We start from the raw sequence: 25,265 nt of genomic DNA on the forward strand, positions 1-25,265 counted from the left end.
CACCGGGCACCGCTATTTCTGTCCGGCGCGATTCATGGCACGACAAGACCGCCCTACCGCCTCCGCAGAGCTTGTCCACCGGATCCGATACCCGAGCTGAGTCTGATCTGCACCCGCAGATTCCTGCCTGAGGACCTTCTCCACGTGCTCTCCAAGACAAACCGGTGGCGAACCGTCGCAATTTTGCATGTCTCGCCACGACAAATGCAGTCATTTCCCGTATGATTTCTGGCGGAAACGGTAACATCGCCACTGGCACTCCGCGGACCGACATTCGTGTAATTGCCTCCGCGGGCGCTCAAGATGTTCGGTTCGGAATGGCTGGGAGTGGATACTGGCGGTATGTCACGGCATATCGGACTGACATGTCAATCGCTCACCGCGATCACTGCACGATACCAGCCATGCTGCAAGAACTCTTCTTGCCCGCCGCGGAATCTACTGAATCCTGTACGGGCTTCATTCCTTGGAACATGTCCACTTTCGACGCTGCTCAGTCATCGCTGTGGCGCGGCACTTGTCGACGATACAGCCTGTCTCCCGGTCGCAATATCAAGGTAACCCGTATTTCGTACAATGTACTGAAAGTATGCAGAACGAACTTTGTATACTGTCACGGAAGGTCAGTCGCTCGCGACTCCAACGTGATTCCATTTCCTCTATCTCCGCAATGCACTCCATCCTCCACCTGACGAGCAATGAGATCATGGCCAGCTTAGTTGACCCCGTTAACCAATCGCCACGCTATGGCGTAATGCTCCATCTGCACATCGCGAGGCCAGACGAAAACACCAAGGTCACAAATCACCTAAAAAAAAAGGTAGTACAAAGCAACAAGACCAATCGATCAAACGCAACCTCACGACCTCCCCCAAAATGTCAACAGACGACCTCATCCGCTACGACGCCCCCGGAGTCGAGCCCGAAATCCCCAATGAATCCGAGCAAATCCACAAACTCCACGGCCTCATCAACCGCATGCAGCAGAAGAACTTCACCTGCCACCGCCACGGCTTCCGCGGCACGCACGTCAAGACCCAAGCGGTCGCCAAAGGCACCCTCACCGTCTCCCCCGATCTCCCGGACCACCTCGCCCAAGGCCTCTTCTCCCACGGCCCGCAAACCCACGACATCGCCATCCGCTTCGCCAACGAACCCACCTTCCTCCAAGACGACCGCGCCCCCGGCCCCCGCGGCTGCGGCATGAAAGTCTTCGGCGTCCCCGGCGCCGAAGGAGACTTCATGGACCCCGCCGGCGCCACCAGCCACTCGCACGACTTCACCTTCAACAACGCACCGATCATCGAACTCCGCGACCTCCCCACCTGCCTCGAAATCATCTCCCTCCGCGAGCAGCACTTCTCCGACGGCCCCGGGCTCGAAGAAGCGCTCAAACAGCGCCCGGACTCCGACCTGCAGTTCGCGCCCGCCTCCCTGCCCAACCGCCACTTCCTCTCCTACACGATGTACTCCCAATCAGCCTTCCGCTGGGGCCCGTACGTCGCAAAATACGCCCTCTTCCCCGTGGGCAAAACGCAGCGCGAGCTGGCGCTCTGCCAGATCACGGCGGACGCGGACCCGGAGCAGCACAGCGCGTGGCTGCGCGAGCACTTCCGCAGCCACGACGCGGAGTTCGATTTCCGCGTGCAGATGCTGCGCGACCTGGGCGCGCAGAGCGTCGAGGACTGCTCCGTGGAGTGGGATCAGGAGAGGTTCCCGTTCGAGACGGTCGGGCGCGTCGTGCTGCCGCGGGGCCAGGATGTTTTCGACGCGCGGCGGAGGGTGTTTTGGGAGGAGGGCGTGAAGCTCAATCCGTGGTTTGGGCTGGAGGCGCATAGGCCGCTTGGGAGCGTTAATCGGTTGAGGAGGTCGCTTTATCAGAGGAGTGTGGCTAAGAGGGGCGAGTTGAATGCAAGCAGGGCGGAGGCGATTGGTAGGGTTGATCGGATACCCTGAGTTGTTTCAGAAGCTTGATATCTGTTTTTGAATGATGTACGAAGCTAAGTCGCCTTGCGGTCTGTCTTTTTCGCGTCTATGGTCTATCTGGTCTGGTCCGGTCCATCTTCTCTACCAAACGACATTGCCACCATCTAATCAGACAAGCGCTTTCCCATCCTACTCATCCAAACGCCCAGGATGCACAACAACCCCCGGCGTACTCTCATCCACCCTCCCATCATAATCGTGCCCATCCAGCGGCTCGCTCAAAGTGTAATTAGCGAAGCACGCAAAATTGTAGTTCGCCAACTCCTCCGCCCCAGCCTGGCTCGCGACAAAATCGCTCAGCTCGCACATTCCGTCCGAGCGACCTTCACAGCGACCGCCCCGGATCGAATCCAGCGGCACGAGGCCATTGTTCAACCGCATGCGGACGAACTTGTGCGGAGCATTGCTGGCGTCGTAGCCGTATTGCGAGGGGTAGTAGAACGTCCTGCTCTCGCGAACGGGCGAGGGGTTAGGATCCGCGCAGCCGATGACTTCAGTCACCAATTTCGCGCCGAACGGCGTGATGCGCGACATCCGGAACCGCCTCTCGGGGTCCAGCGGGAGTTCGCGCAGACTAGGCGCGTCGCGGAAGTAGTCGACGCTCAGCGCGGCCAGGACGGAGATGATGATGTCGTCGTGCGTGAAGTCGGCGTAGAAGGGCGCGCCGAGGGGGAAGGTCTCGGGAGAGCTGTCGAGGGTGCTGTTGGCGCTGCTGTTGCTGGTGGTGAGGGGTTGGTTGAGCAAGCGCGAGAGGAGTTCTTGAGCATAGCCGAGGCCTTGGGCGCGGCCGGTGGGGTTTCCGGCGCCGTAGTCGTCTTGGAGGTGTTAGTGTTGCGATCTTGTATTCGTTGCTGCTTTCAAGTTTAGGGAGGGCTTACAGTAGTATCCGATTCCCTGGGCGTGCTCGAAACCGGCCCATTCGGCTTCGGTGAAGAGGCCGCAGAGGTCTGAGGAGGCGATGTAGGCGATTTCGTACGCGCAGGTGGACTGCATGGCGTAGGTGTCGTTGACGGTGAACTGGAAGCCCTCGGGAGCGTATTGCTGGAGTCGCGCCGTGGCGTCGGCGAGGTAAAGGGGTGTCCAGTGCGCGATGCGGTCGTTGTCGCCAATGTCGCCGATGCCGTAGACTTGGTCTGCGAAGCAGGCGTCGTAGGCGGCGAGGGTGTTGTTCTTGTTCTCGCCTTCGGGGATGACGACCGTGTCGAAGAGAGAGCCGTCGGTGCAGAAGCCTAGCATGGGGTCGGGAGTTTCGTAGTAGGAGACGCCGAAGAAACCGAGCGCCCAGTTGATCTGAGAGTTTTGCATGCGTGACTGGTTGGTTGTTCTGAGGACGGGCTTTGGGCGTTGAGTGCCGTTGGAGTAGGATCCATTATACTGCAGCTGGCCGAGAGAGGCATCATACAAGATACGGCCATATTGATTCCAGAAGGATACGCCAGCCTGGAACTCCGTAGCGGCACCTTTGCCAGTCAGGTAGTCGTTGCCCAACTGGTACCTGTAGCTGTTCAGGAAGGCCAGGGGACCCTTGAAACCTTCATCAGGGAATTGTTTCGTGTGGTTGGAGACTTTCTCCGCGAACCTTTCACTGTTAGGTCCATCGTCTGCCCAGTCGCCCGGTAGTCGGTCTGCGTGTCGTTGGAGCGTGTGTGCTTGTTCGATCTGGCAGCCGTCCGGGAGGCCGATGTCGGAGACGCCGAAGACGTCTGCTGCGTTGTCGCGGTAGGGAGAAATTTGGCCTGCAATCATCAGTCGATCAGCGATTGTTTTTGGCGAGTGCCTATCATTTGCACGAACCCCAATATCGAGAAATGATATCAATGTCTGTCAAGAGATCCACCCGCGAGTCGTTCTGGGCTAGGACCGCGTGCCCAGCTGCCAGCGCAGAAAGCAGGCCGGCGGTTCTACGCATGACGAATTGTGTCTACACAGAACGAAGGAAGGCAGAGCTGCGAAGTTTACTTGTTCATGTACCCAGGAACTTATCGGGCCGCTTGCCCTTGACAGTGGATGTTTTACTCCACGCGGACGGCACTGCTAAAGAATCCTCCACTGCCAGAAAGGGCTTGGCGTCGGAAGTGGCAAAACGCTTGTCGATGGCGATCTAAGGGTTCGTTCGTACCAGCGATCCAATCATCAAGTTTCGATGGATCCAAGTCAAAGGAGCTATCACTCAGCAGCGTTCCAGAAACCAAACCCCAGAGGAATGTGTTCAGCGATCTCTTCGTTGAAATCGAAAACATCATCCTCCTCCCACTGAGGGCATTCGCATGTCTTTCATTGTGCCACACAGAGACAGCAATGCTCGTGGCGGCAGCAACAGCTGCTACCATCGGCTCTGGCTTTTTCACAAGCAGTCGCGCCGCGGAGAGACAAATTATTTGGATCACGTTTAGACCTGCGGAACAGGCCTGTCCAGGATGCTGTGAGAGGCCCGAAATCGACATACAATATGTGAGTCTTAACGATCTAACGATAGTTGAAGGATCACACGACCTTCCAGCTCTCGATATCGTTAATCCCCCTTGTGCTGCTGTCAACCTTCGTCGTGACAGAAACATGGGCTGCGCGCCATTGAGAGAGGAGCAATCTCGTTTCTTTTTCCCGCGAGAGCTCCCACGATCCCACAAGACTCTATGCTCCTATCTTCGCGTATCATACTACAAACGAGCATTCGTTTTCGGAGAAGAGACTGGTGTCTTCTCACGTAACTACCAGACCGACTCTCCAAACTCGATACATTTTCTAAGCTCATATCTTCCCTCGTCATAACCGGAGAAGAGGATTTTCGATGCAGCTGGGAGCTTTACTCATCACACCTTTCTCCATGTGCTCGTATCTTCCCTCCTCGCAGCAGGGAAGTAAAGCAGCACACGGAGATAGAAGTTCTTTGCTTGCGTTGTTGATCCCTGAACGCTCCCTCGATCACACAAGAATCAACGCTCCTACCCTCGCCTCTCATGCTATCAGCGAGCAGCAGTCCAAGAAGAAGGAAGCGTTGAATCACCACGCGGCAACAATGCTGGCTCTCCGAAGCCTTCATTTTCTCTAAGCCCGTATCATCCCGCCTCATGAGAGCAACAGAAGAAATGCTGTGGAAATAGAAGCTCTCTTTCTCGTCATACTGTGTACATTGGTATGGACTCTCCTCGTGAGAAGAGAATATGACGATCTACCGAGGTGAACCTCTTACCATAATCATGATCATATTCTTGATGCTCGTAGCGACTGTCCTCGTGATAGGAGAGTATGACGGCCCACGGGGATGGAAGCGCTGACCGTCTTCTTTCTCTATATGCTCGTATCGATTATCCTCGGAATATAAGGGTGTGGCAACCTAGGGAGATGCAATTTTTGGCCATTCTCATCATTCTCTGTCCGCTCGTATCGAATGCTCACTTAATAAGGATAGTATGGCAGTGCAGGTAGGTGGGATTTCTCTTCGTCATTGTTGTCCTTCTCTGAACGCTCGTATCGGCTCTTCTCGTGACACGAGAGTATGGCAACCTACGAAGATCGAAATTCTCACCACCATCAACACCACGCTTCTCTGCACGCTCATACCAACCTCCCCCACACCGCGTCTCGAGAGTCCCACGAGATCACCGACCCCCACCAGTCCCTCCCTCCCTACTTCCCCACCCCTCCACTCACCACCCACAACACAGAGCAAATCCCACCCCTCTCAACCAAACCGCTCCAACCCCCCAGCCCCCTCCCTCCCCCTAATCACCCATCCCTATACGCCCTCCCCAAAGCCGTCAACCCCCCCTCCCGCGCAATCAACGCCGCCCCGCCCCCCACAGCCCCACAATCCCTCATCGCCCCAAACCAAGCATACCTCTCCACCCACTCCAGCCCGTCCAAATACTTCCAGCTCTCGCGCGCAAACCCCTCCACCTCCGCAACCGGCAGCGGCCGCGCAGCATCCCAATTCGTCGCCGCGAACTCCGTGATCCACGCCGGCTTATCAGCTCCCAACTGATAATAGCTGCTCCAGATGTAATCGTAGAACCCCCCCAGCGAGGCGCCGTACCAGTGCAGGCAGTAGAAATCGACGTCGGAGCCGGCCGCGCGGATGCGCTGCAGAAAATCCAGCAGCCAGGGGACGGCGTGCGGCGCGGAGGAGATGGCGGGGGAGCCGGCGCGGAGGAGGCCGCGCTGGCGCAGGGGCTGGATGTGCTGGAGCCAGGTTTCTGCGGCGGCGGCGGCGGGCATGTTTGCTTGGTCTGGGAGCTCGGGCTCGTTGAAGGCGAGGAGGGTGGAGGTGGAGGTTATTTTTGATGGGAGGTCGGGGGCGCCGACGGCGTTCCATTGCATGGGGATGAAGGCGAGGGAGGCGGCGCCGGGGGTGGGGTTGGGGGACCAGTTGTAGAGCCAGGAGATTTTGGAGCCGGGCTTTGTGAAGGGGAAGACGGGGTCGGTGTTTTCGACGGGCCAGGCGAGGCCGCGTTTGGAGGGGGGCATGGTGGTGGCGGTGGGTGGGGGTGAATTGTTTTATGTGGCAGGTGAGTTGGGAGGAAACGGAGTGGGATCGATGAAGTGAGGTGAGGTTCACGGTATGACGTGGGGCAAGCAACGCAGCAGGTATGGGGCGAGTGGATTCATGGAAGTTTGGAGCTGGGGAGAACATGGAGATGCCAAGCAAAAAGGTAAGCAAGCCATCGATCGAACAAGCACTGCGTTGTGGATCTCAAGAGTAAAGTGAAAGTCGTGTCACATTTCAATTCTGTCTACCCGTAGCAGAGCCCAACAAAGCCGCAAGACCAACGTCATTCGCCAGAGGCGAGTTAAGGATCGTGACCCAATACCATTGGGCAAGGAACACACTGAACGCCAACAAACACGTAGCGTCCAAATCACAAAACAGAATGCCTCTCGCGCTGACTCGATAGGAGAAGCGGGCGACACCACGCCCAACCTGATGGTTATCTACGGCATCTGTTAGCTCATATCATTGAGAATTCGAGGTGACCCAACATACTGGTTCCAGCCAGCAGAGTAGCCCTGGCTTGTGAAATCATCAGGAAAGGCGTAAGGTGAAGCGAACGGGTCATTAGGCACGCTGAGCGAGCCATCAGTCCACGATTGGGTTGCGAAAGTCATGTCTTGGTCGTTCAGAGTCTCAAGTTCAACGCCGTTGGCAGTCGGTGCCGAAGTTTGAACGCCTTGCTTGTACGCTGATTCTGCCCCAAAGTTGGTGTTGTCGAAGTCCATCTCCGGAAACAGCGAACGCATGATGTCGTCAGGGGGAGTCGCTGTGCCGGTGGACTGAGGTATTGACCTGGCGTTGGAGTCGAAAGGGAGGTCGGTGGTCGAGCGCGGCGGCGCAGAGGTGACCGGCTGCGACACAGGCATCTGCCAAGCGTTGCTGTCGAACATGGGAGACTGGGCCATCTCTGCAGTCTTCATCTTTCCATTCCCAGTGTTGTACGGGTTGGTGAATTGAGCAGCCCATTCGGTGTTGAGACCATTCGTGGAAAAGTCGGTGTTGCCAAAGAAGTTGGGAGGGAGACTGCGTCTGTTGACTTGGTTGGTCGTCTCAGGATTCATAACATTGATGTTGCCGACATCTTCTTGAATGCTGGGCATGCCGGATCCGAAGACGTCTTCCATCACAGGGATCTCGTCCACTTCGGACTGCGTGCCGGACGAAGCGGCCGTCAAAGCAGGCTGAGTCAAACCAGACACATCGTTGGTCGTCGGCCAGACACCAAAAGGATTGTTGTTCGGCATGCCCTGAGAGTCGCTTGAAGGGAAAGCAGACCACGGCTCGAAGAAGTTGTTCTCGGCAACCTCTGCCATGGACTCCATAGGCTGCAACGCAGACTCGCTCGTGGCGGAGTGCATGGTATCGTTGGTCCTGACCGAATCGAGGCCCGCAAAATCGAGGGTCGCGAGTTGGCTGTCCGACATGCCCTGGAAGTTTCCGAAGAGGTTGGGCCTCATTCTTGGCGAGGTCTGCTCGGATTTGGACAGGCGCCTTGCTGTGTTGAACAGTGGCATCGGCGGCATCGCAGAGTTGCCGTTCAGGCCCTGCGTGTTGAGCGACAGGTTGTCCATGGACCTCCGAGCGTTCTTCGAAATTCCGTGATCCTGCTTGTATCTGGACATGGGCATCTTGTATGGCATGCCGCACTCGTGAGCAGCGTGATTCTTGCGATGAACAGGCTTGTGGTGGCCATTTGCGAATACTGTAATTGATCCTTCGGACTTGTGCGACTCAAGGCGTGGCTTGTGGACTGCAGGCTTGCCATGCGGCGGGCTTCCATCGTGGGCGTCTTCCTTCTTGACCAGAGCGCATGAGCACTTGCCTCCGTGCGGACAGCAGCAGCCTTGCATTTCGTTGATGGCGGCAAGGTGCACCGGGTCCTTCTCATCGTGGGAGTCGTCGAAAAATCCGCCGGCTTTGGCCTTCTCCTCGGCCTCACGAAGGTGTATGCACTTCTCCTTGGGGTGATGGGGTTTCTCGGCCTCGCCACAGTCACAGCGGACATGCGCGGACCTCTTCTTGCGCTCTTGTCGGCAGTGTTGGCATTGCGTGACGGGTCTGCCCTTCTTCGGGACGAGGATAAGCTCGCGGTCTAGACGAGCAGTGTCAGTGAGGTCGGCGCAAGGAGGACGATGATATGATGTTAATTACCTGTGTGTGTGCATCCGCTCACGCGGTGGCCCTTGAGGCATGATTGGCATGCCCATTTGGTGCCATCTGGACGGACGACCATACCTGGGTGGCGGAGGAGCTTGGAAGGCCGCTTGGTTGCGGGATTTGCGCGATTTGCGGGCAAGAGCCGAAGCAGGGTAGGTGACGACGCGGCGGCGGCTAGTCCAGGGAAGTGAAGATATAAAACAAGGGGTTTGTTGGTGCTAGAGAAAAGGTGTCGTCTCAATCATAAGGTGAATCGAAAGCGGGTATCTTTGGTGGAGGTGGTGCTGGTGCTTCTACGGGCAATGGCCGATGCAGGAAGGCCGTTGGGGAGCGCGGAGGCTTGGAGGCAAGACGAGAGCGGAGAGTACCTAGTCGTAGCGATGAAGGCGGAGAGCGGATGGCGAGACGAAGAGAGGAGAGCGCAAGGCCTGACACACCACCAGGATGGCGGTGGCCGTAGATGGCCGCGAGAGCAGACGGCTAGTCAACCAAAATGCAACAGCCCCTCGTGCAGAGGATGTGAGTGTAGGAAGAAGAGAGACGGGCGGGCGTCGGCTGGGTGGGCGTGTGCGCGGGTGCGGGTGCTGGCTTGCTGCGCCGGCCTCCACCGAGTGCGCGCACTAGACTACCTGAGGTACCGACTACCTCGCGAGTGCCCGCGCGGCGTGCTTTGGCTCTGTGGCTCTGCCTCTCTGCCTCTCTGCCTCTGCCTATGCCTCTGCCTCTCTGCGCACCTCTGGTCCTGCCCTCCCGTTGCCGCACGCACGAGCGACGGGAGCGGGCCAGCTCGGGGCCTCCACAGCCCACACTGCGACTTTTGCGTGTGCCTGCAGGCTCTGTCATGCCTTTAGTCTGCCTCCCGCCCTGCCCTCATCATTCCCGCAGCCCTCCCCGTGACCCTGACGGCTAGCTACGACCCCAACTCCGGCAGTAGGTACAGTGGTCCATGTCCGCGACTCGCTCGGCGCTCGCCCTCGTCACCTTCCTTCGTTGCTCTTCCCCATCATCATCATCGCATCAGGCGGCCCGTCAAGCGTCAAGCGGCTAGGCTGTCTCCTCCGGACTCCGTCGTCACCGCTCGACGCGCTTCCCGTCCTCCTACGAAACCAACTCGCACTCTAATCCAATTGCCGTCCACGCGCCCTGACCGCGAAACTCTGCCCGCCAAAAAAAAGCTTACTCTACCCTCCTGCGCAGGGTGTGTGCGCGCAATCTCGGTCTTTCTCCCCACTCCCTTGCCGCCCTCCGTGCTGCGTCCTGCCTCCTGCACGGCTCGAGCGCGAAGGCCACCTCGCCGGGCGAGCGCTGCAACGCTGCAGCACAGCCACCACGCGCGGGGGAGGGTTGCTTCTGCTAGTTATCCCACGCTGGAGCTGCAGTAGTCCTGCGAGCGCATCGCTTGGGGGTTCGGGTCGTGTCATTCTGAACTCTCAAGCTGCTAGCGCTCCTGTCTGTCTGTCTGTCTGTCTGTCCGTTCGTCGCGAAGGTCGCGAGGGGCATTTGTGCCGATCCGCTGTGCTGTGCGCGTTTCGGTCGTCGACGCAGCCGGCCGTCTGCCCGGCGGTGGCTTTTTTGCTGACCGTTCGTACGACCGTAAAAGCCTCACTTACGTGTCCCATGCGCCCGGGACAGCGTGCAGCCTGGTATTTGGTACCTTTGATATTCCCGACACTCTAGTTTCGCCAGTCGAATTGCAAATTGCGTCTTGACCGCTCCCCTTGCTGCCAGCCGATGTCGTCAACAATTACTGCAATGACCAGAGCCAGCTGGTATCGATCATACCGCGGCCTGTATTGATCGTCTCGCGCGATTCTCGGAAAAGAATTTTGATTAGTCAAGACAGAAGAGATCAAGTTAACGCGAAAGAATGCGCGACGCGACTGAATGAGTCTGTAGCATCACAGTTTCTCCGGCCTACATTTCAGGTCAAGTACTCATAGGAGATGGTAGCACCTCGATCAGATGATTGCATTGTTGGAAGGCTCCTTCTATGCCTGCAACAGCATCTCTAGAACTCTCACAGAAAATGCCACGCTACCATGACCTCCAGACCACCCCCTCAGCCACTCCTTCCAGCACCCCGCGCTGAACACCTTCTCTTCTCGAACCCATTCAACGACACAGCCTTGTCGCTGCCGGAGCCCAGGAGAAGCAGAGCACAAGACCGCAAATGTCAAGGGAATTCCCGCAGAGGGACGCATCGATCAATTCCATACCACTTCGTCCGACTGTTGGCAACGCACGCAACGTGATCATACCCTTTTGGTACGTTTGCGCGGAAACCCTCTTTGCGATGCCCGATGGAGTTGATGATAGTCACTGCCATTAAGGCTGGCGTCTTTGATCGGGCGGGAACGTAGTCGTTGTGAGGCAGGAGCATGCAGATGTGGAAGTGCTGATGTGTAGATGATCAGCTTGCGAGCTTGTTGAGGGATTTCTGTTCAAGGACTACTCGTCTTGGAGCTGTTCTTTCATGGTCAAATCTTGATTGATCGTGACAAGCATTGCGAGAATACTAAGTAGAGCTCTGGTATTGTCTGCGACGATTCAATGGAGCCAGAAACACCGCGAGTTGCATTTGATGATCGAGCAGCTTAAATACATAGCTATATATTTTTTTTGAGTCCTCAAAATATATCAAAATTCCTTGACAAAACGGTCGATTAGCTCAGTTGGTTTAGAGCGTGGTGCTAATAACGCCAAGGTCGCGAGTTCGACCCTCGTATTGACCATCTCTTTTGCTTTTGCCATGATCTTGCTCAACATCTTTTGCCCTTAGATCATCTGAGTGCACGTCAAGCCTACTGTTTCCATGGTAGCCAAGATGGATGCAAAACACCTACATGCAGAATAGACTTTTCGCAGCGCTTCCTTGTCACGCCATCCACCAGAGCTCTCGGCTCGCCTGCAGCGTAAGCGGGAGGACCACATCACGTTAACATTGGTAAGCAGAAGCATCTATGAACGTGTTCCTGGTCGTACATGTGATACGGAATTCATTGTCTCCTCTAACACGATGGGATACTAAGGTCCAGCACCGTCCAACCCCTTAATGCTCTAGAGAAATAATCAGCCCGGTCTCGTCAACTCCGCCGAATCTAGCATCCGAAACCTGTAATCCACCATGGCGTTCTACCAAGACCTAGCCTGGCACGAAGGCGAGCTCGCCATGGCGAAAGCGATGAATGTCCCTCCCATGGACAACCCGACCGTCCCCACGCTTTCCCCCCAATTGGCAAACCACTCGCAAATAGCCCCCTTGATCGCCATCGGCACGCTGGACAAGCAAGGCCGCCCGTGGACGACGCTCTGGGGTGGCGAGAAGGGCATCTCGCAGCCTATTGCGCAGGGCGTCATTGGCATTCGGACGCCGGTTGTGGGCAAGCATGATCCTGTTGTTGAGGAGCTGGTGGGGAGTAAGGCTGATGGTGCGGTTGTGCGAGAGGAGGGCGTGGGGAGGATGGTGAGTGGGTTGACGATTGATCTTGAGACGAGGAAGCGGGTCAAGATGTTTGCACGCATGGTCGCGGGCGCTCTGAGCTTGAGGGAGGATGAGGCGACGGATGCCAGGCAGCATTTTGCGGAGGTCCAACTGGTCTTGAAGGTCGAGCAAAGCATGGGCAATTGTCCGAAGTATCTCAACAAGAAGCGGATCGAACTTGCTGAGTCGGATCCGAAGCTGGTGTCGGATTTGCCGCAACTTCCACAACGTGCTATCGATCTGTTGGCAAAAGCGGACATGTTCTTCCTATCGAGTGCGAACCACGTCTCGGATATGGACACCAACCACCGCGGGGGACCTCCAGGCTTCGTTCGAGTTGTCTCAAACGAACCCTCTGGCGCCATACTTTGCTACCCAGAATACTCCGGCAACCGCCTCTACCAAACCCTCGGAAACCTCAAGGTCAACCCCTTACTCGGAATATGCGTACCAGACTACGAGACGGGCGACATGCTCTACCTCACCGGCACAACCGACATCCTCGTCGGCCCAGCCGCCGCCTCCCTCCTCCCGCGCTCCAACCTCGCCGTCAAAATAACCACAACCGCCGCCCGCTTCGTGGCCACCGCCCTCCCCTTCCGCGGCATCCCGGGCGAACTCTCCCCCTACAACCCCGTCGTCCGCCGCCTCGCAACCGAAAAATCCCCCGCAACTGACCCCGCCTCCACCCACCCCGCCAACACCGCCAAACTGCTCCGCCAAACGCCCCTAACCCCCACCATCTCCCGCTTCACCTTCGCCCTCTCCAACCCCGCCACCCACAAAGCAGGCCAGTACGTGACGCTCGACTTCAGCCCCGTCCTCGACATCGGCTACTCGCACATGCGCGACGACGACCCGCGCAGCCTCAACGACGACTTCGTCCGCACCTTCACCGTGTCCTCGCCGCCCGGCGCGCCGCCCAACCCGGTCCGCAGGCTGCGCGACGACGAGTTCGAGATCACGGCGCGGCGCGTCGGGGCCGTGACGGGCGAGCTGTTCCGGCACCGGGGCAGCGAGCTGGGCGATCGCGTGGATTTGGAGGTGGGCGTGAAGGGGTTCGGGGGCGAGTTTGAGGTCTTGCAGGGGGAGGGGGAGACGGTGGCGTTTGTGGCGGCGGGCGTGGGTGTGACGCCGCTGCTGCCGAGTTTGGGGGGGTTGGATTTGGGGCGGTTGAGGTTGCTGTGGACGGTGAGGAGGGGGGATTTGAAGTTGGTGGAGGGGGTGTTGGGGGAGTATCCTGGGCTGGCGCGAGGTGTGGTGCTTTATGTGACGGATTTGGGAGAGGAGGAGGGGGTGGGGGTGGAGGGGTTGGGAGGTGTCGAGCTGCGGCGGCGGAGGATGAAGAGTGAAGATGTTGGGCTTGGGGGTACGGTGGAAAGGTACTATCTTTGTACTGGGACGCCGTTCCGGAAGCAACTGATGGGGTGGCTGGATGGGAAAGAGCTGATTTTTGAGGATTTCAACTTTTGATTTGCGAGTTATTATACCAATATCTGACGAAAATAATGAGAGCTATGGTACGTATGATCTTCCGCAGTATTTTCGATCAACCTTTCGACTTCTGTGTGAAATAACCAACTACCCCCTGCTGCTGCCTACGTTGATCATGTTCCGATCGAAGCAAACAACTGGACGACACTACCATCGAGGATACAAAGCGTAATTACCAAGAGTCTGACGTTTTTATGCAGGAAAAGTATTTAAAGAATGCAGCAAAGTAGATTCTGTCCGTCATAAGGTACACCCAGGCAAATCGGGGATTCCTATCTCTCAATAACACCAACCCTAACCCTACCTACCCAAAGTTACCGGCGGACAGCCTCATCACCCCAACAAGAACTGAGCAACGAACCGCCACACCGTGAGTTCTGAGATCGTCGACGACCAGAGCGCCGGAGAGATGAAGATCGCAGACCGGGCATCAGGTCACGTGAATAGCGGAGTCACATCACAACGTAGTCCGCAGCTAGCGGCGGGTAAAGCCGAGCCAATAAAAAAACGCGGAGTCTCCGAACGGGCACAGGGACAGCACGGATTACGATATCGGCTACATAGAGGGTATATGTACAGGAACCGTCAGACTACTGCTACGATCCATACATTTGTCTCTGCCTGTGCACACCTCTAACCACAGGAACAACACTGATTAGAACTCAATCAGACTCTCCTCCTTCGGCGCGCTAGGAGCATGCTGCGGCGCGGTAGGGAAGCTTTCCTGCCCGTATCCCGCGCCTGCTGCGGGAGCCTGCGGCCATTGTTGCTGGGCGGGCGGCGGCTGCTGCTGCTGCTGGCCGAGCTGGGGGTATGGCGCTTGGTGAGGCTGTGGCTGGGGTTGCTGGTAGTATTGGTGTGAGGGCTGGCCGTGTGGTTGAGGATGTTGCTGCTGAGGAGTCTCCTGAGCGGGGTAAGGCGTTGATTGCTGCTGATATTGCTGCTGTGGTGGCTGTTGAGCGTAGAGCTCGGGACTCGACGCTTGAGGGATTGAGGGCTGTTGCTGTTGCTTTTGGTCTGCGTAGTAGAAGGATGCTGCGGGGTCGGACGGCGGGGGCGAGGATATCGCTGGGTTTGAGTTCTGGGAGGTGTGCGATGGAGCGTACTGGGAAGAGGGCTGAGAGTAATGGTGTGAAGACTGGCGACGCTGGGGTGGCATTTGAGACGGATGCTGTGTCTGCTGTGCTTCAGGAGGTTGTTGTTGATATTGCTGCTGCTGCGGAGGAGCATGACCTTGTGGCGGGTAAGGCTGGGATGGATTCTGGGGATAGGGTGTTTCCGGTGGCTGTTGGCTGTAGACCTGCGACATTCTGTTCATGTCGGGATAGGCTTCTGGATACGGGGCTTGGCCAGGTTGAGGTTGCGAGTATCCGGCAAAGCCACTCTGTTGTGGAGGAGGTCCGCCATAGCTGTCGAATTGCGGCGCATTACCAGAGTAATAGCTTTCCATGCCACCTTGAGAGCTCATTGGCGCAGCTGAGATGTTGGGATACATGCTTGATCGATTAGGAGCACCGAATCGGCCAGCGTGGTAGGTGCTGTTCAGTCTCTCTTCTAGCATGCGGTCGTAGTAGCGCACAACAGTCGAAAGCTTAGAGTGTAGGTCCAAAAGGGTATCATGCTTGCTCATGGTCTCGCCATAGGTGCGCGCAAGCTTCGGTCTGAGCGCACCAATGCTCTCGTATAGCTCCTGGATCTGCGGTTCACGCAAGATGGTACCCGGCGGCTGATGTTGGAGCCTGTCAACCAGGGTAGAGAACAGATTGATGTTCTCCATCTCCACCAAAGTCAACTCATGCTGGCTGTTCGGCTTGAATTGTACTGGTGCTGCACTCGACGACGTTTGCTCCTTCAGCTGCTTCGCATGTGCCTTCTTTTGCTCTTCCATGTCCTGCATGCTTGCTGCGATGGCCGCTTTGAGGTCTGCATCCTCCTCCTCTTCATTCTGCGGCCCCTTCTGGCTCGTCCCATTAGTCTGCGGCTTTGACTGTGTCGGCACCGGAGGCTGTTGTGGCACGTAGCCCGCTCCAGCGTGTCCCCTTGATTCCTCCAGACTCATCTCCAACGCGCGCTTCAGGTCTGCATCAAAGCCGTCATCCACTCTTGCTCCACGAGGCTGCATCCTCTCGCCGCTGACATTGGAGCCTTGCCACAATGTTTTCTCTGTCGAGCCTGGACTTTGAGGTCCGGGCGTACCGCGGGACTTGTCGCTCAGCTTTGCGTAGCATCCATCATCAACCCTCACGGGCTGCATAATACCCAAATGCGGTAGAGGAAGGCTCTTAGAACTGCAAGCTCCACAGAAGACATTTCCACAGTTCCTGCAGTGGTGTTTGCGATTCGTGAACGTGAACTTCTCGCGACATCGCATGCAGACGTCGGAGTCGGTCCACTCTGGCGGCGCAGAGCTGTCGAACATGCTGCTGGCGACCTCCTGCCGAGGTGGAAAGTCAAAGCCTTCGTGTTGCAGCGTCCGGTAGCACTCCGTCAAGTAGTTGAGGCTGTCCTTTCCTGAAGCGCCAGAAGCCCAGTTCTGAATGAGCTCGAGAATCTTACGTCTCACGTCTCCGTTCAGTTCCGGGCCGCCGTAGGCCTTCAGCAAGCTGACCAGATTATCCATAAACTCCCTACTGGCGATCTCTTGCATGAAATGGCTGCCTCCATTCTTGGCGCATGTGTCGGTAAGATTGAGTGCGGCGAGTTGGACGTTCGGATTCCTGTTGCCTATCCGCCGCTTGAGACTACGCATAGCCTCCTTAGGCTGCACTGTCTTACTCCGGATGATGTCGCTGATCTCCAGATTCAAGGCGATATCCTCCAGCGAGCTAGCCGTCGCACGCTCGATCTGAGCATCCAGCTCAGTGTTGCTGGAGCCGCCGAACCAGGACGCCATGTTGATCTGTTTGGGACCTCGTCCCGCTGGTGATGACTGCGCTGGCACCGGTGATGCAGATGGTCTGTGTATGAAGAGCGTGCGCAGAACCTGACACGCAATGCTTGTGACGAGATGGTCAGCAAAAGGCAGAGTCGGAGTGTGCGCAGCTGCAGCTGTCGACGTGCTGAGGATCGGGCTCTGGTGGTGTGCTGATCGCACGCCAACAAGCCGAAGCCACCGCCACAGCTTGCTGCGTCACTGCGTCTCCATGTCTGGGGAAGGCCAGACGAGGGTTCAACTACCGCTTCACTCTTTGGTACGCTTGCTCTCCGCGACGTTCACAATAACTTATTTGCTCCTCTGCCCACCACCTTCCCATCCTCCCACCGATCCTCCTCACGAATTCACGATACACACGACCTTCCGCTCGCACTCGCACGACATCCACCTCTTGGCATCGCACCCCGCCCACGTCATCCAAGTGACTCCAGAATCGCATCCGCGTGATTGTCGATTGCGCTCACACCTCACATTGCCGAGCAACCACCGCCACCGCGCGATGCGAACCGAGTGGTGGCTGTAAAATACACATAATGAGCGCCGCGGCGTCTCTGCCGAGCCCGCCGTCCGCGCCCCCCGGCCACAGTAATGGCTCGCGGATGCCCACTTTCAACAACGGCACCGAAGTGCCATACGAGCACATCCAGGACCTTCAAGCGAGGGCCCAAGACGGATACAATGCAAACGATCCGCCTGCGAAGCTCCTTAGCACCGCCGCTCAGTCTTTGCAGCAGGCCAAATCCCTCTTAGATTCTCGACGGCCTGACCTTGCATTTGTCGAGTACCTGCGCGCCTATGAGATCGCGATCGACGTTATCCCACGAAATGGCAAGGGTTTGGACATGGATTTGGACCAAGGATGGGACAGACAGTACAAATACGTCAAGAGCACGTTGGTGCAATGGAACGAGCAGTACATGGGCATCAAAAGCATAATCGAGAACAACAACAAGAGGAGCGGGGTATTACCAAAGTACTACCAGATTAAGACGCAACATACCCGCTCACAATCAGAGAGTCAACGAGAGTATGCGACAAAAGCACCATATCCGCAGTCGAACGCCGAATACAGGTCTGGCAATGGACAGGGCGCACGTAAAGTGAAGCCTTCAGTCTCGCCCAAACCGGACTCTCTACATGGAAGAGCATTGTCACTTGGAGGCGCCGCCTTGAACGGATCTCAACGAAGCGGACCTAGCGAAGCTCTTAATGATCGGTTTGCTCGCCTGCGGATGCCGTCCAGTTCTGCCGAGCCGGGGAGGCCAGACTCACGAGGATCGAATTCGTCTGTGCACAGCTCGCCCATTCAGATGCCTTCAGCGATTGACTGGAACGGACGCAACTCTTTTGAAGCACCTGTCAAGTCGATCGGCAGCAATGGCAGACCTTTAGGCCCGCGCGGAATGCCCAACGGCGGGCCCATGCCGCCAGCCAAGCTGCCATTGGATACTAGCTTTGCTGCAGCGATGCCAAAAGCTCCGAGTCCAACATACAGCCCTGCGCGGAACATGCATACAACTGGCAATGTTGCACCACCGAGACATAGCGCTCGAAGTCTAGCATCCAGCGAATATCGAAAATCGTCAGTGGCTTCATCTTCGGCATCGATGCGGGCACCAAATGGAGCACAAGACAGTGGCGACTACTTTCCCCAGACTGGATCTGAGGATAACATGACAAGCTCGACATCGTCTGTGAAGCCACATCACACCACGGAGACTAGAGTCAGCACGGAACGGCTTTTCGATTATCTCCCTCGATTTTCTGTTCTACTCATCGATGTCAGACCTCGAGCAGACTTTGATCAAGGCCACATCTACTCCCAAAATGTCATGTGCATCGAGCCTATGAGCCTGCAAGCAGACATGAGCGCAGAGCAATTGCTTGATTCTCTAGTATTATCGCCCGAGTTTGAGCAGGAACTGTTCGACAACCGCCATCTGTTTGATCTTGTCGTCTACTACGATGCTAAAACGAAATCTGATGCGTACCTGGCCAGTCCGAGAAGCGAGCGCGAATTGAAGCTGAAGTACCTACACGAGTCACTTCATGACTTCAATCAGGAGAAACCACTTAGACAGCCGCCAATGCTCTTGGTTGGTGGCATTGAGGCGTGGATTGATCTCGTCGGACAGCAAGCTTTGGCGACCTCCAGCACGCTTTCACGAGCAAAAGCTGGCCGACCAATTTCCCGTCGACCTATGGCAACTGCCGGTATGGGCAGCCAGCTTCGTCTACCAAAGCGAAGAGTACAGGATTTTGCTCCGCTTGGCCAAGACGAAGAACGAGCCTGGCTGGCGCGAGCAAGGCAGGAAAGCGTCTCGGCACCCCAACAACCTGTCACCGAGGAATATGAAGAAGAAGGCGAAGAAGGCGATGAAGAGCGTGAAAGACTGAGCAGAGCTGCTATTGACGAGTTTAATCAGCGCTATCCGGACGCAAGTGCCATTGATACTCAGCCGGGTTTCATGAGCTCTCAGATGCCGACGAGGAAGGCTCCTGCTCCCCCAGCGAAGATTCCTGAGTATCCTGCCGCACCATCTCCGTCCCAATATCCTCAAGCTCCGACAAGACCAGCTCCAGCGGCACCCCGGATGAGCTACACTGGTGTCAGTGACAAAGCCGCGTCGCAGAGCACCTTTGCAGGGAGGTCCGATGGTCTCATGCCATACGTGCCGCCTAAGCTCCGCTCTTCGACCATGACTTTGCCCAAGACGGGTCTGATCAACTTTGGCGTCACTTGTTACATGAACTCTACCATACAGGCATTATCAGCTACGACACCAATGACTATGTTGTTCCTGAGCGACGAATTCAAGCGGGCCGTCCAGCGAAATTGGAAAGGCAGTAAGGGCGTCATGCCCGAGCTGTACAGCAACCTGATCAGAAGCTTATGGAAGGGCGACGTCTCCAGCATCAAACCAACGACCTTCAGGACGTTCTGCGGCCGTCTCAACAGCGATTGGAAGAACGACGTCCAGCAAGATGCAAAGCAATTCCTCGAATTCATGATCGAAACCCTCCACGAAGATCTCAACGCCAACTGGGACCGCACGATCCTCCAAAACCTCACCCCCCAACAAGAAACCTTCCGCGAGAACCTCCCCAAATACCTCGCCTCCAAGCGCGAATGGCAACGCCACCGCCACCGCGAACACTCCCCCATCTACGACCTCTTCGGCGGCCAGACCATGTCCCGCCTGCGCTGCCGCTCCTGCTCCTTCGTCAGCACGACCTGGGAATTCTTCTCCAGCATCAGCGTCGAGATCCCGCACGCCGCGCCCGCCGCCACCCTTGACCAGTGCCTCGCGCAGTTCTGCCGCGACGAGCCCCTCGGCGGCGAAGAGCGCTGGATCTGCCCGCGCTGCAAAGTCCACCGCGAAGCCACCAAGCAAATCACCTTCACCCGCCTCCCGCAGTACCTCGTCGTGCACCTCAAGCGCTTCCGCAACGACGACTACGGCCGCGCGGCCCGCAAGCTGCACACCGTCATCGACTTCCCGCTGCGCGGCCTCGACATGTCGCCCTACACGCTCCCACCGCCGGACGCGGCGGAGCAGCAGCGCATCGCGGCCCTCGCGGCGCCGCAGGAGAAGGCGCCCGACCCCGCCATGACGCCGCCGTACTCGTACGACGCGTACGCGGTGCTGCAGCACATCGGCGGCGACCTGACGCACGGCCACTACACGACCGCGGTGCGCGATCGCATGAAGAGGGTGTGGAGGAAGTATAACGATACGATTGTGAGGGAGATCGATCCGGCGGGGTTGCAGAATAAGGAGGCGTATATTCTGTTTTATGAGAGGACGGCGGCTGCAGGGGCGGAGGGCGGGGGGAGGTTGTAGAGGCTCGGGGAGGCTGGAAGTTTGGATGATGGAGGATGGAGGATGGGGTAATTTGTTTTGTGTGAGCGTAATTGGAGCGTTCTTTCTGTCTGATGAGAGGGAAATAGAGCGCTTGTACGGTATGATAAATGACGCAAGAAGGAACCCTTTCCGCAGCATTGCCGCGACACGCACTCTGCAATCATGATGTTGGTCAACCTTATTCTGGCTCCCCAAAGCAAACGTTGCGAGAGCATTAGCAGGAACGACCAAAACATACCGACTCAACAACCCAACCCAAGCACCAATCCCTACCCTATCCGGATCTCAATTCGCTCAAACCAGACAGATGCAGTGAACTCGGATAGAACGAAAGTGAACATGCCATGCCTCATATACTATACTACACGATGCTAGAGTACGAGAGCGCGCCGCAAGAGAGCCGAGCCAAGCCAAGAGCGCGATCCCTCCAAACGGCTCTAATGCAGCGCAAGCACTCCTCTTCCCCTCCACCGACTAAAAAAAGAAAAGAAAAGTAAAAAGAAAGAAGAGAGACAAGTGTGTATATGCAACCCGAACCCGAGCCACAAGGCCCGCCCGCCCCTCACCGCGCGCGCGCAAAGACTCCTCCGCTCAGAGAGAAGCGGTGTATCAAACGGAAAGAAAGAACAAGAACAAGAACGCCGATTCTCCCGACTCGACTCTCGGCCGCCTTCCTTCCTCTCTCGACATACCGTCCCCTCTCGTGAAAGTATAGGTACAGTAGAGTAGAGCAGAGGAGAGAAAGGCTAGGCTGACGTCCCGTCATGCAAACCCCAAGCCCAGTGAAATGAGACGGAACGAAGAAAAGAAGACAAACGATCCTTGACCCGGAAGAGAGGGAGAGCATGCCGCATTGCTGAATTATGAGTGTGTATTGTAACGTATTGATTGGCAGGTAGGTAGGAACGCCGGGTCGCGGTATGCTGTTGTGTTTCGAGGAAGAAAAGGGTCGTGCGGGCGTTCGTTGGTTAGTGGGTGTGAGTTGGACTCCAGGTTGTTGGGGTTTTGTCGCGGTGGCGTCCTTTTGGCTTTGATGGTGGATGTTGTTGGTGGAAGCCCGGGGTTGGAGGGCGCTGGCTTGGGTGCGTGTGGGCGCTTTGGGTGGTCGGTGGCTCGCACGTCCTACTCCTCGGCGCGTGTACCAATGCGGTTTGCGATCAAGGTTCAGGGAAGGATGTATCCGGCTTCGTCTCCAAGCGCGACGTGTCGTCCAGGACTTCCGGCAATCCCTTCCGGTCTCCAAGCCACAATCCCACCCTCATCGTAATATCGGCGTGTAAGATCTCAAGCCAACCGCCCCAGCTCAGCCAGAACTAATGACCACCCGCGCCCCCTCCTTCCCAAGTACACCCCTCTCCTTCTCCTTGCCCTTCGGACTACGATCCCGCCCCTTCTTCCTCGAAAACAGCCCCAGCATGCCCGGCGAGCGCTCGGCCTTCTTGCCGTCGCGTGCGCCGTCCGCGTCGACCATGCCCGCGCTCTGGTTCGCCATGTCGCTCCAGCTGCCCTGCTCGTTGAGCACGACCTGCACGCCGCCGCCGAGGGAGGTGCTGCGCGTGCTGCCGCGGGGGCGCGGGGGAGGGCGGGACGTCGAGGGAAGCGCCGACTGCGCGGTGTCTTCGTAGCGGACGGTGCGGGTGCCGCGGTCGCGGGGTTCGCGGCCGCGGGACTGGTGGTAGGGGTCTGAGGTTGGAGGGGGGAGAGGGGGGAGGTCGGCTTGCGGTGGGGGGCCTTGGGGTGGCATGGGGACACTGCTGTTGTGTAGGGGAGGGGAGGCGGTGCCGGAGCGGGTTGACGAGCGCGCGCGTGAATTTGTTCCTGGAGTGTGTGCTCTGGGTGGCGGTGTTGATCGGCCTTTGTCTTGTTGCCGGACTGTTTCTGTGGATGTGGCCTTCTCGCTTGGGGCCTGCCCTGCTGGCGCTGGGGCTGATGCGGCCGCGGCGACGGCGGCTGCGGGATCTCTTGTTTCGGGGACAAGGGTGTAGTTGAAAGGCTCGAACATGGTCTCGACCATGCGGTGCAGTTCATCGGCACGGATTTCCTGAGGTGTTGCGTCTTCTCGCAGCTCTGCTCTAGGCTTCTGCTTCCTCGCCCTGGCCTCCAGGGGTGCCTCTTCCAGAAGTAGCTCCTCAAGATCGTACGTTGCATCGAAATTGGTCTTCTCGCTGGACGGGCAGAATACCGGCTCAATCTCCTTCCTGAGTAGAGCATCGAAATCGAGTTCTCTGAAAAATGGGTTGTCGGTGAATGTGTCAAAACCAGCGGAACCAATTCTTTGAGTCTTGTCTTTCTCCAGCAGACTGCTGATTGCATGTAAACAGGGCATCGAGACGGGCGGAGAAGTGACGGGGAAGGCTGGGTCAGCCTTGACAATTGCCTGTGCGAGCGCATCGTGGTTGTTGGCCTCGAAAGGTCGCTTGTTGTAGATGCACTCGTAGAAGAGTACGCCAAGCGACCACCAGTCTACCTCCGAGTAATATCCCTTGCCCATGTACACTTCCGGTGCTAAGTAAGCTAAGGTTCCAGATTTGCTCGTCAAAGGTTTGTGCGGTGTGAGGTCCGAGGCGACGTTGAAATCCGCCAAATGTACATGGCCCTCATTGTCCAGTAAAACGTTGTCAGGCTTGACATCTCGATGTACGATGCCCTGGCCGTGTACGTATCTCAGCGCGCATCCCAGCTCTGCTATCCAGAATCGCACTGCTTCCTCGGTGAAGGTTTTGCGTGAGATGTGGAATCTCAAGTCTCCTCCGGTCATCAGGTCCACGACGATGTACCTGCCAATGTCAGCCTAAGTCACCCTCCTTTTCCATTCGTAATCTTCAACTCACAAGTATTCCATATCCTGAAAACTATACCGCAAGTTACACAAGAACGGGTGGTTCAAGTGCTCCAGCATCCTTCGCTCTCGTATTATATTCCTGACACTTTCCGAGCGTACCACCTCATCTTTCCGGATGTACTTGAGCGCAAATGTGAGACCGGTGTCTTTGCGCTCGACAATGCGGACCTTTCCAAACGCTCCCTTGCCTACAACTCGGAGAAGGCGGAAGTGGTTCAGGTTGACCTCGTCTGTCATGCATATGGGCTTGCCGTTTGAATTGCCCATGGTGCTCGATGGCTCGGCCGAGATCGAGCGGGGATGTGGAGGATGTAATACTCAGTAAGGACCTGGTCAGAGATGGAGTCAGCTTATGTGTTGAGAAGCCACCGCGGTGGCGCCTGCCCCTCGCTGTTCTTACACCTCACTTGTTGATGGGTGGTCCCGCCAGAACGCAGGGTGCGGTGAGGCACTGATACGTACAGTGATGGGAATGGCCTGCGACGGCGTGATCTGGCCAGGAATGAGGCCCGATTTTGCAGGTCCAGGGTGAGAGTCTCGCAGCAATGATCTTTGCGAAGAATATCACCGCATGTCCCGCCCGAGATCAAGAATGCAGATGCGTCCACAGATGGCGTTCCATGCAAAGCGATCGAGCGAGGCTCCGGTGTGCTCGCGCCAATCCCTCTCCAGACGTCAGGTCCGCAATGAGTTTCCTATTTGCGCCGCGGGTGCAGGAGGTATGCAAGCTGCCGTGTAGCCGACGTCAAGGCAGCGTGGCGGAGGCACGGATGTGGTGAGGCGAGGTTGCACGAAGGAGTGCAGCGGGCGTGGTAACCGGGGTGTCGGAAGCGGAGGATGAGGGCGCGGTGAGCAGGAGATGCAACGGGCCTGAAGCGGTATGGGCTGGCAGGGCGGCGTGGGTGACGTGTGCAACGGCAGCGGTACCGGTGGTGTTGTAGAGGTGGTGTTGGGCGACAGGCGGGCCGGGTGAGATGCGTGGTGGTGCAGACGGCGGCAGCGGGTGAGGTGCGGCGGAGGGTCGGGATGGGGGTGGACGGACGGTGTTCGGCAGGGAGGACAGAGGCTCGGGGCGGAAGGCAGGGCCGCACGGGATTGGGGGCGGCGGCAGCAGCAGGGAGGCGGAGGCAGTTGGAGGGTGGCAGATACGTGGATGCGTGGATGCGTGGATGGGATGCGAAAGGGGAGGATCAGCGGGTCAGGCCCATTGCGGCGTGGTGGTGCGGCGTGGTGGACTGGTGGTGCTCGCAAAAACGCGAGTCGTGCAGTCGCAGGCGCCGCCGGCGGATTGGCACGCGCCTCCGCAACGTGGTGCCCACGCAGCGAGCCGCCGCCCGCCCACGCTGCCTGCCGTGTGTCTGCCTGTGTGCCTGATGAGCCTGCCGTGTGTCTGCCTGTGTGCCTGATGCGCCTGCCGTGTGTCTGCCTCAGCCTGCCTCAGCCTGCCGCCCTCGACGCCCGCCAGACCCTTGCGAGGGCTGAGTGACTGCTGCTTCTGGAAAGACGGGAGAAGCAGCCTGAGGTGCCGCCATGATGTTGAGATTGCGCATGCTTGCATTGTTGTCATGTATGCCTGAGCCGTGAGGCAATCCATCTGCAACATCATCGTCCACACTCCCCAACAACCCCATACCCGACTCAAGGCCGGGCTCGTCTCGCGCTCTCTCGCTCTATCATCGGCAATATCGCAGCGCCCGGCGGCCCTCGACCCAGACGGGCATGCGCCATCATCTAACTTTGCTCTGCCTTTCCTCCAGCTCCACCCACGCGCCGTTCGCCTTGTCCGACGCCCTATTTTCCAGAGCCTCCCGAGCCTCCCCACGCCTGGGCCAGTCTGTGCGCACGCCCTGTGCCCGCCCGCCGTCGCTGAAACAGCCAGCCTGCTCCTCCCGCCGGCCCATCCGCCTGCTCCTCCCGCCGGCCCATCCGCCTGCTCGCCTTATCTCGCCCGCCGGCCGTAAGCTGTTCGAAGTCACTTGCTGCTTATATCCACTACGGCCGTGGACCGCCCTCCC

General features: G+C 57.6%; 8 protein-coding genes across 8 annotated transcripts; 3 read left to right on the top strand and 5 right to left on the bottom strand.

The window, feature by feature from the left end:
• Window positions 1-876: 876 nt before the first annotated feature.
• Window positions 877-1,956, top strand: WHR41_05235 (uncharacterized protein; the record flags this gene model as incomplete). Its single annotated transcript, XM_069373840.1, has 1 exon — window positions 877-1,956. One exon carries the CDS (start codon window positions 877-879, stop codon window positions 1,954-1,956), a length of 1,080 nt encoding a protein of 359 aa, XP_069229554.1.
• WHR41_05236 (uncharacterized protein) lies at window positions 1,940-3,988 on the bottom strand. Its single transcript, XM_069373841.1, has 3 exons — window positions 3,781-3,988; window positions 2,865-3,722; window positions 1,940-2,801 (listed from the first exon to the last, which is right to left on the bottom strand). Exons 1-3 carry the CDS (start codon window positions 3,893-3,895, stop codon window positions 2,116-2,118), a joined length of 1,659 nt encoding a protein of 552 aa, XP_069229551.1. The 5' UTR covers window positions 3,896-3,988; the 3' UTR covers window positions 1,940-2,115.
• Window positions 3,989-5,712: 1,724 nt separating this feature from the next.
• WHR41_05237 (uncharacterized protein) lies at window positions 5,713-6,450 on the bottom strand (the record flags this gene model as incomplete). The annotated part of the gene is made up of 1 exon (XM_069373842.1): window positions 5,713-6,450. The coding sequence occupies one exon, from the start codon at window positions 6,448-6,450 to the stop codon at window positions 5,713-5,715; it is 738 nt and encodes a 245-aa protein (XP_069229552.1).
• A 233-nt stretch (window positions 6,451-6,683) lies between these two features.
• Window positions 6,684-9,162, bottom strand: WHR41_05238 (uncharacterized protein). Its single transcript, XM_069373843.1, has 3 exons — window positions 8,627-9,162; window positions 6,968-8,567; window positions 6,684-6,915 (listed from the first exon to the last, which is right to left on the bottom strand). The coding sequence occupies exons 1-3, from the start codon at window positions 8,706-8,708 to the stop codon at window positions 6,912-6,914; spliced, it is 1,686 nt and encodes a 561-aa protein (XP_069229559.1). The 5' UTR covers window positions 8,709-9,162; the 3' UTR covers window positions 6,684-6,911.
• A 2,594-nt stretch (window positions 9,163-11,756) lies between these two features.
• Window positions 11,757-13,586, top strand: WHR41_05239 (uncharacterized protein; the record flags this gene model as incomplete). The annotated part of the gene is made up of 1 exon (XM_069373844.1): window positions 11,757-13,586. One exon carries the CDS (start codon window positions 11,757-11,759, stop codon window positions 13,584-13,586), a length of 1,830 nt encoding a protein of 609 aa, XP_069229560.1.
• Window positions 13,587-14,262: 676 nt separating this feature from the next.
• Window positions 14,263-16,500, bottom strand: WHR41_05240 (uncharacterized protein; the record flags this gene model as incomplete). The annotated part of the gene is made up of 1 exon (XM_069373845.1): window positions 14,263-16,500. The coding sequence occupies one exon, from the start codon at window positions 16,498-16,500 to the stop codon at window positions 14,263-14,265; it is 2,238 nt and encodes a 745-aa protein (XP_069229619.1).
• Window positions 16,501-17,075: 575 nt separating this feature from the next.
• On the top strand, window positions 17,076-20,387 carry WHR41_05241 (uncharacterized protein; the record flags this gene model as incomplete). Its single annotated transcript, XM_069373846.1, has 1 exon — window positions 17,076-20,387. One exon carries the CDS (start codon window positions 17,076-17,078, stop codon window positions 20,385-20,387), a length of 3,312 nt encoding a protein of 1,103 aa, XP_069229618.1.
• Window positions 20,388-21,711: 1,324 nt separating this feature from the next.
• WHR41_05242 (uncharacterized protein) lies at window positions 21,712-24,299 on the bottom strand (the record flags this gene model as incomplete). The annotated part of the gene is made up of 3 exons (XM_069373847.1): window positions 23,713-24,299; window positions 23,240-23,579; window positions 21,712-23,185 (listed from the first exon to the last, which is right to left on the bottom strand). Exons 2-3 carry the CDS (start codon window positions 23,515-23,517, stop codon window positions 21,712-21,714), a joined length of 1,752 nt encoding a protein of 583 aa, XP_069229617.1. The 5' UTR covers window positions 23,518-23,579; window positions 23,713-24,299.
• Between the last annotated feature and the right edge of the window lie 966 nt (window positions 24,300-25,265).

The sequence above is a fragment of the Cladosporium halotolerans genome, assembly GCF_011745625.1.
Source record: "Cladosporium halotolerans strain TM138-S3 chromosome Unknown Sca14, whole genome shotgun sequence".
NCBI lineage: Eukaryota > Fungi > Ascomycota > Dothideomycetes > Cladosporiales > Cladosporiaceae > Cladosporium > Cladosporium halotolerans.

What these genes read in the sequence shown, in the direction of transcription:
- WHR41_05236 (XM_069373841.1), bottom strand. Translation starts at nt 3,895, where the DNA reads ATGCGTAGAACCGCCGGCCTGCTTTCTGCGCTGGCAGCTGGGCACGCG. An exon ending in TATCATTTCTCGATATTGGG is followed by an intron (nt 3,723 to 3,780) that starts GTTCGTGCAAAT and finishes TGATGATTGCAG; the next exon opens with GCCAAATTTCTCCCTACCGC. An exon ending in CCAGGGAATCGGATACTACT is followed by an intron (nt 2,802 to 2,864) that starts GTAAGCCCTCCC and finishes AACACCTCCAAG; the next exon opens with ACGACTACGGCGCCGGAAAC.
- WHR41_05238 (XM_069373843.1), bottom strand. Translation starts at nt 8,708, where the DNA reads ATGGTCGTCCGTCCAGATGGCACCAAATGGGCATGCCAATCATGCCTC. An exon ending in GAGCGGATGCACACACACAG is followed by an intron (nt 8,568 to 8,626) that starts GTAATTAACATC and finishes CTGCTCGTCTAG; the next exon opens with ACCGCGAGCTTATCCTCGTC.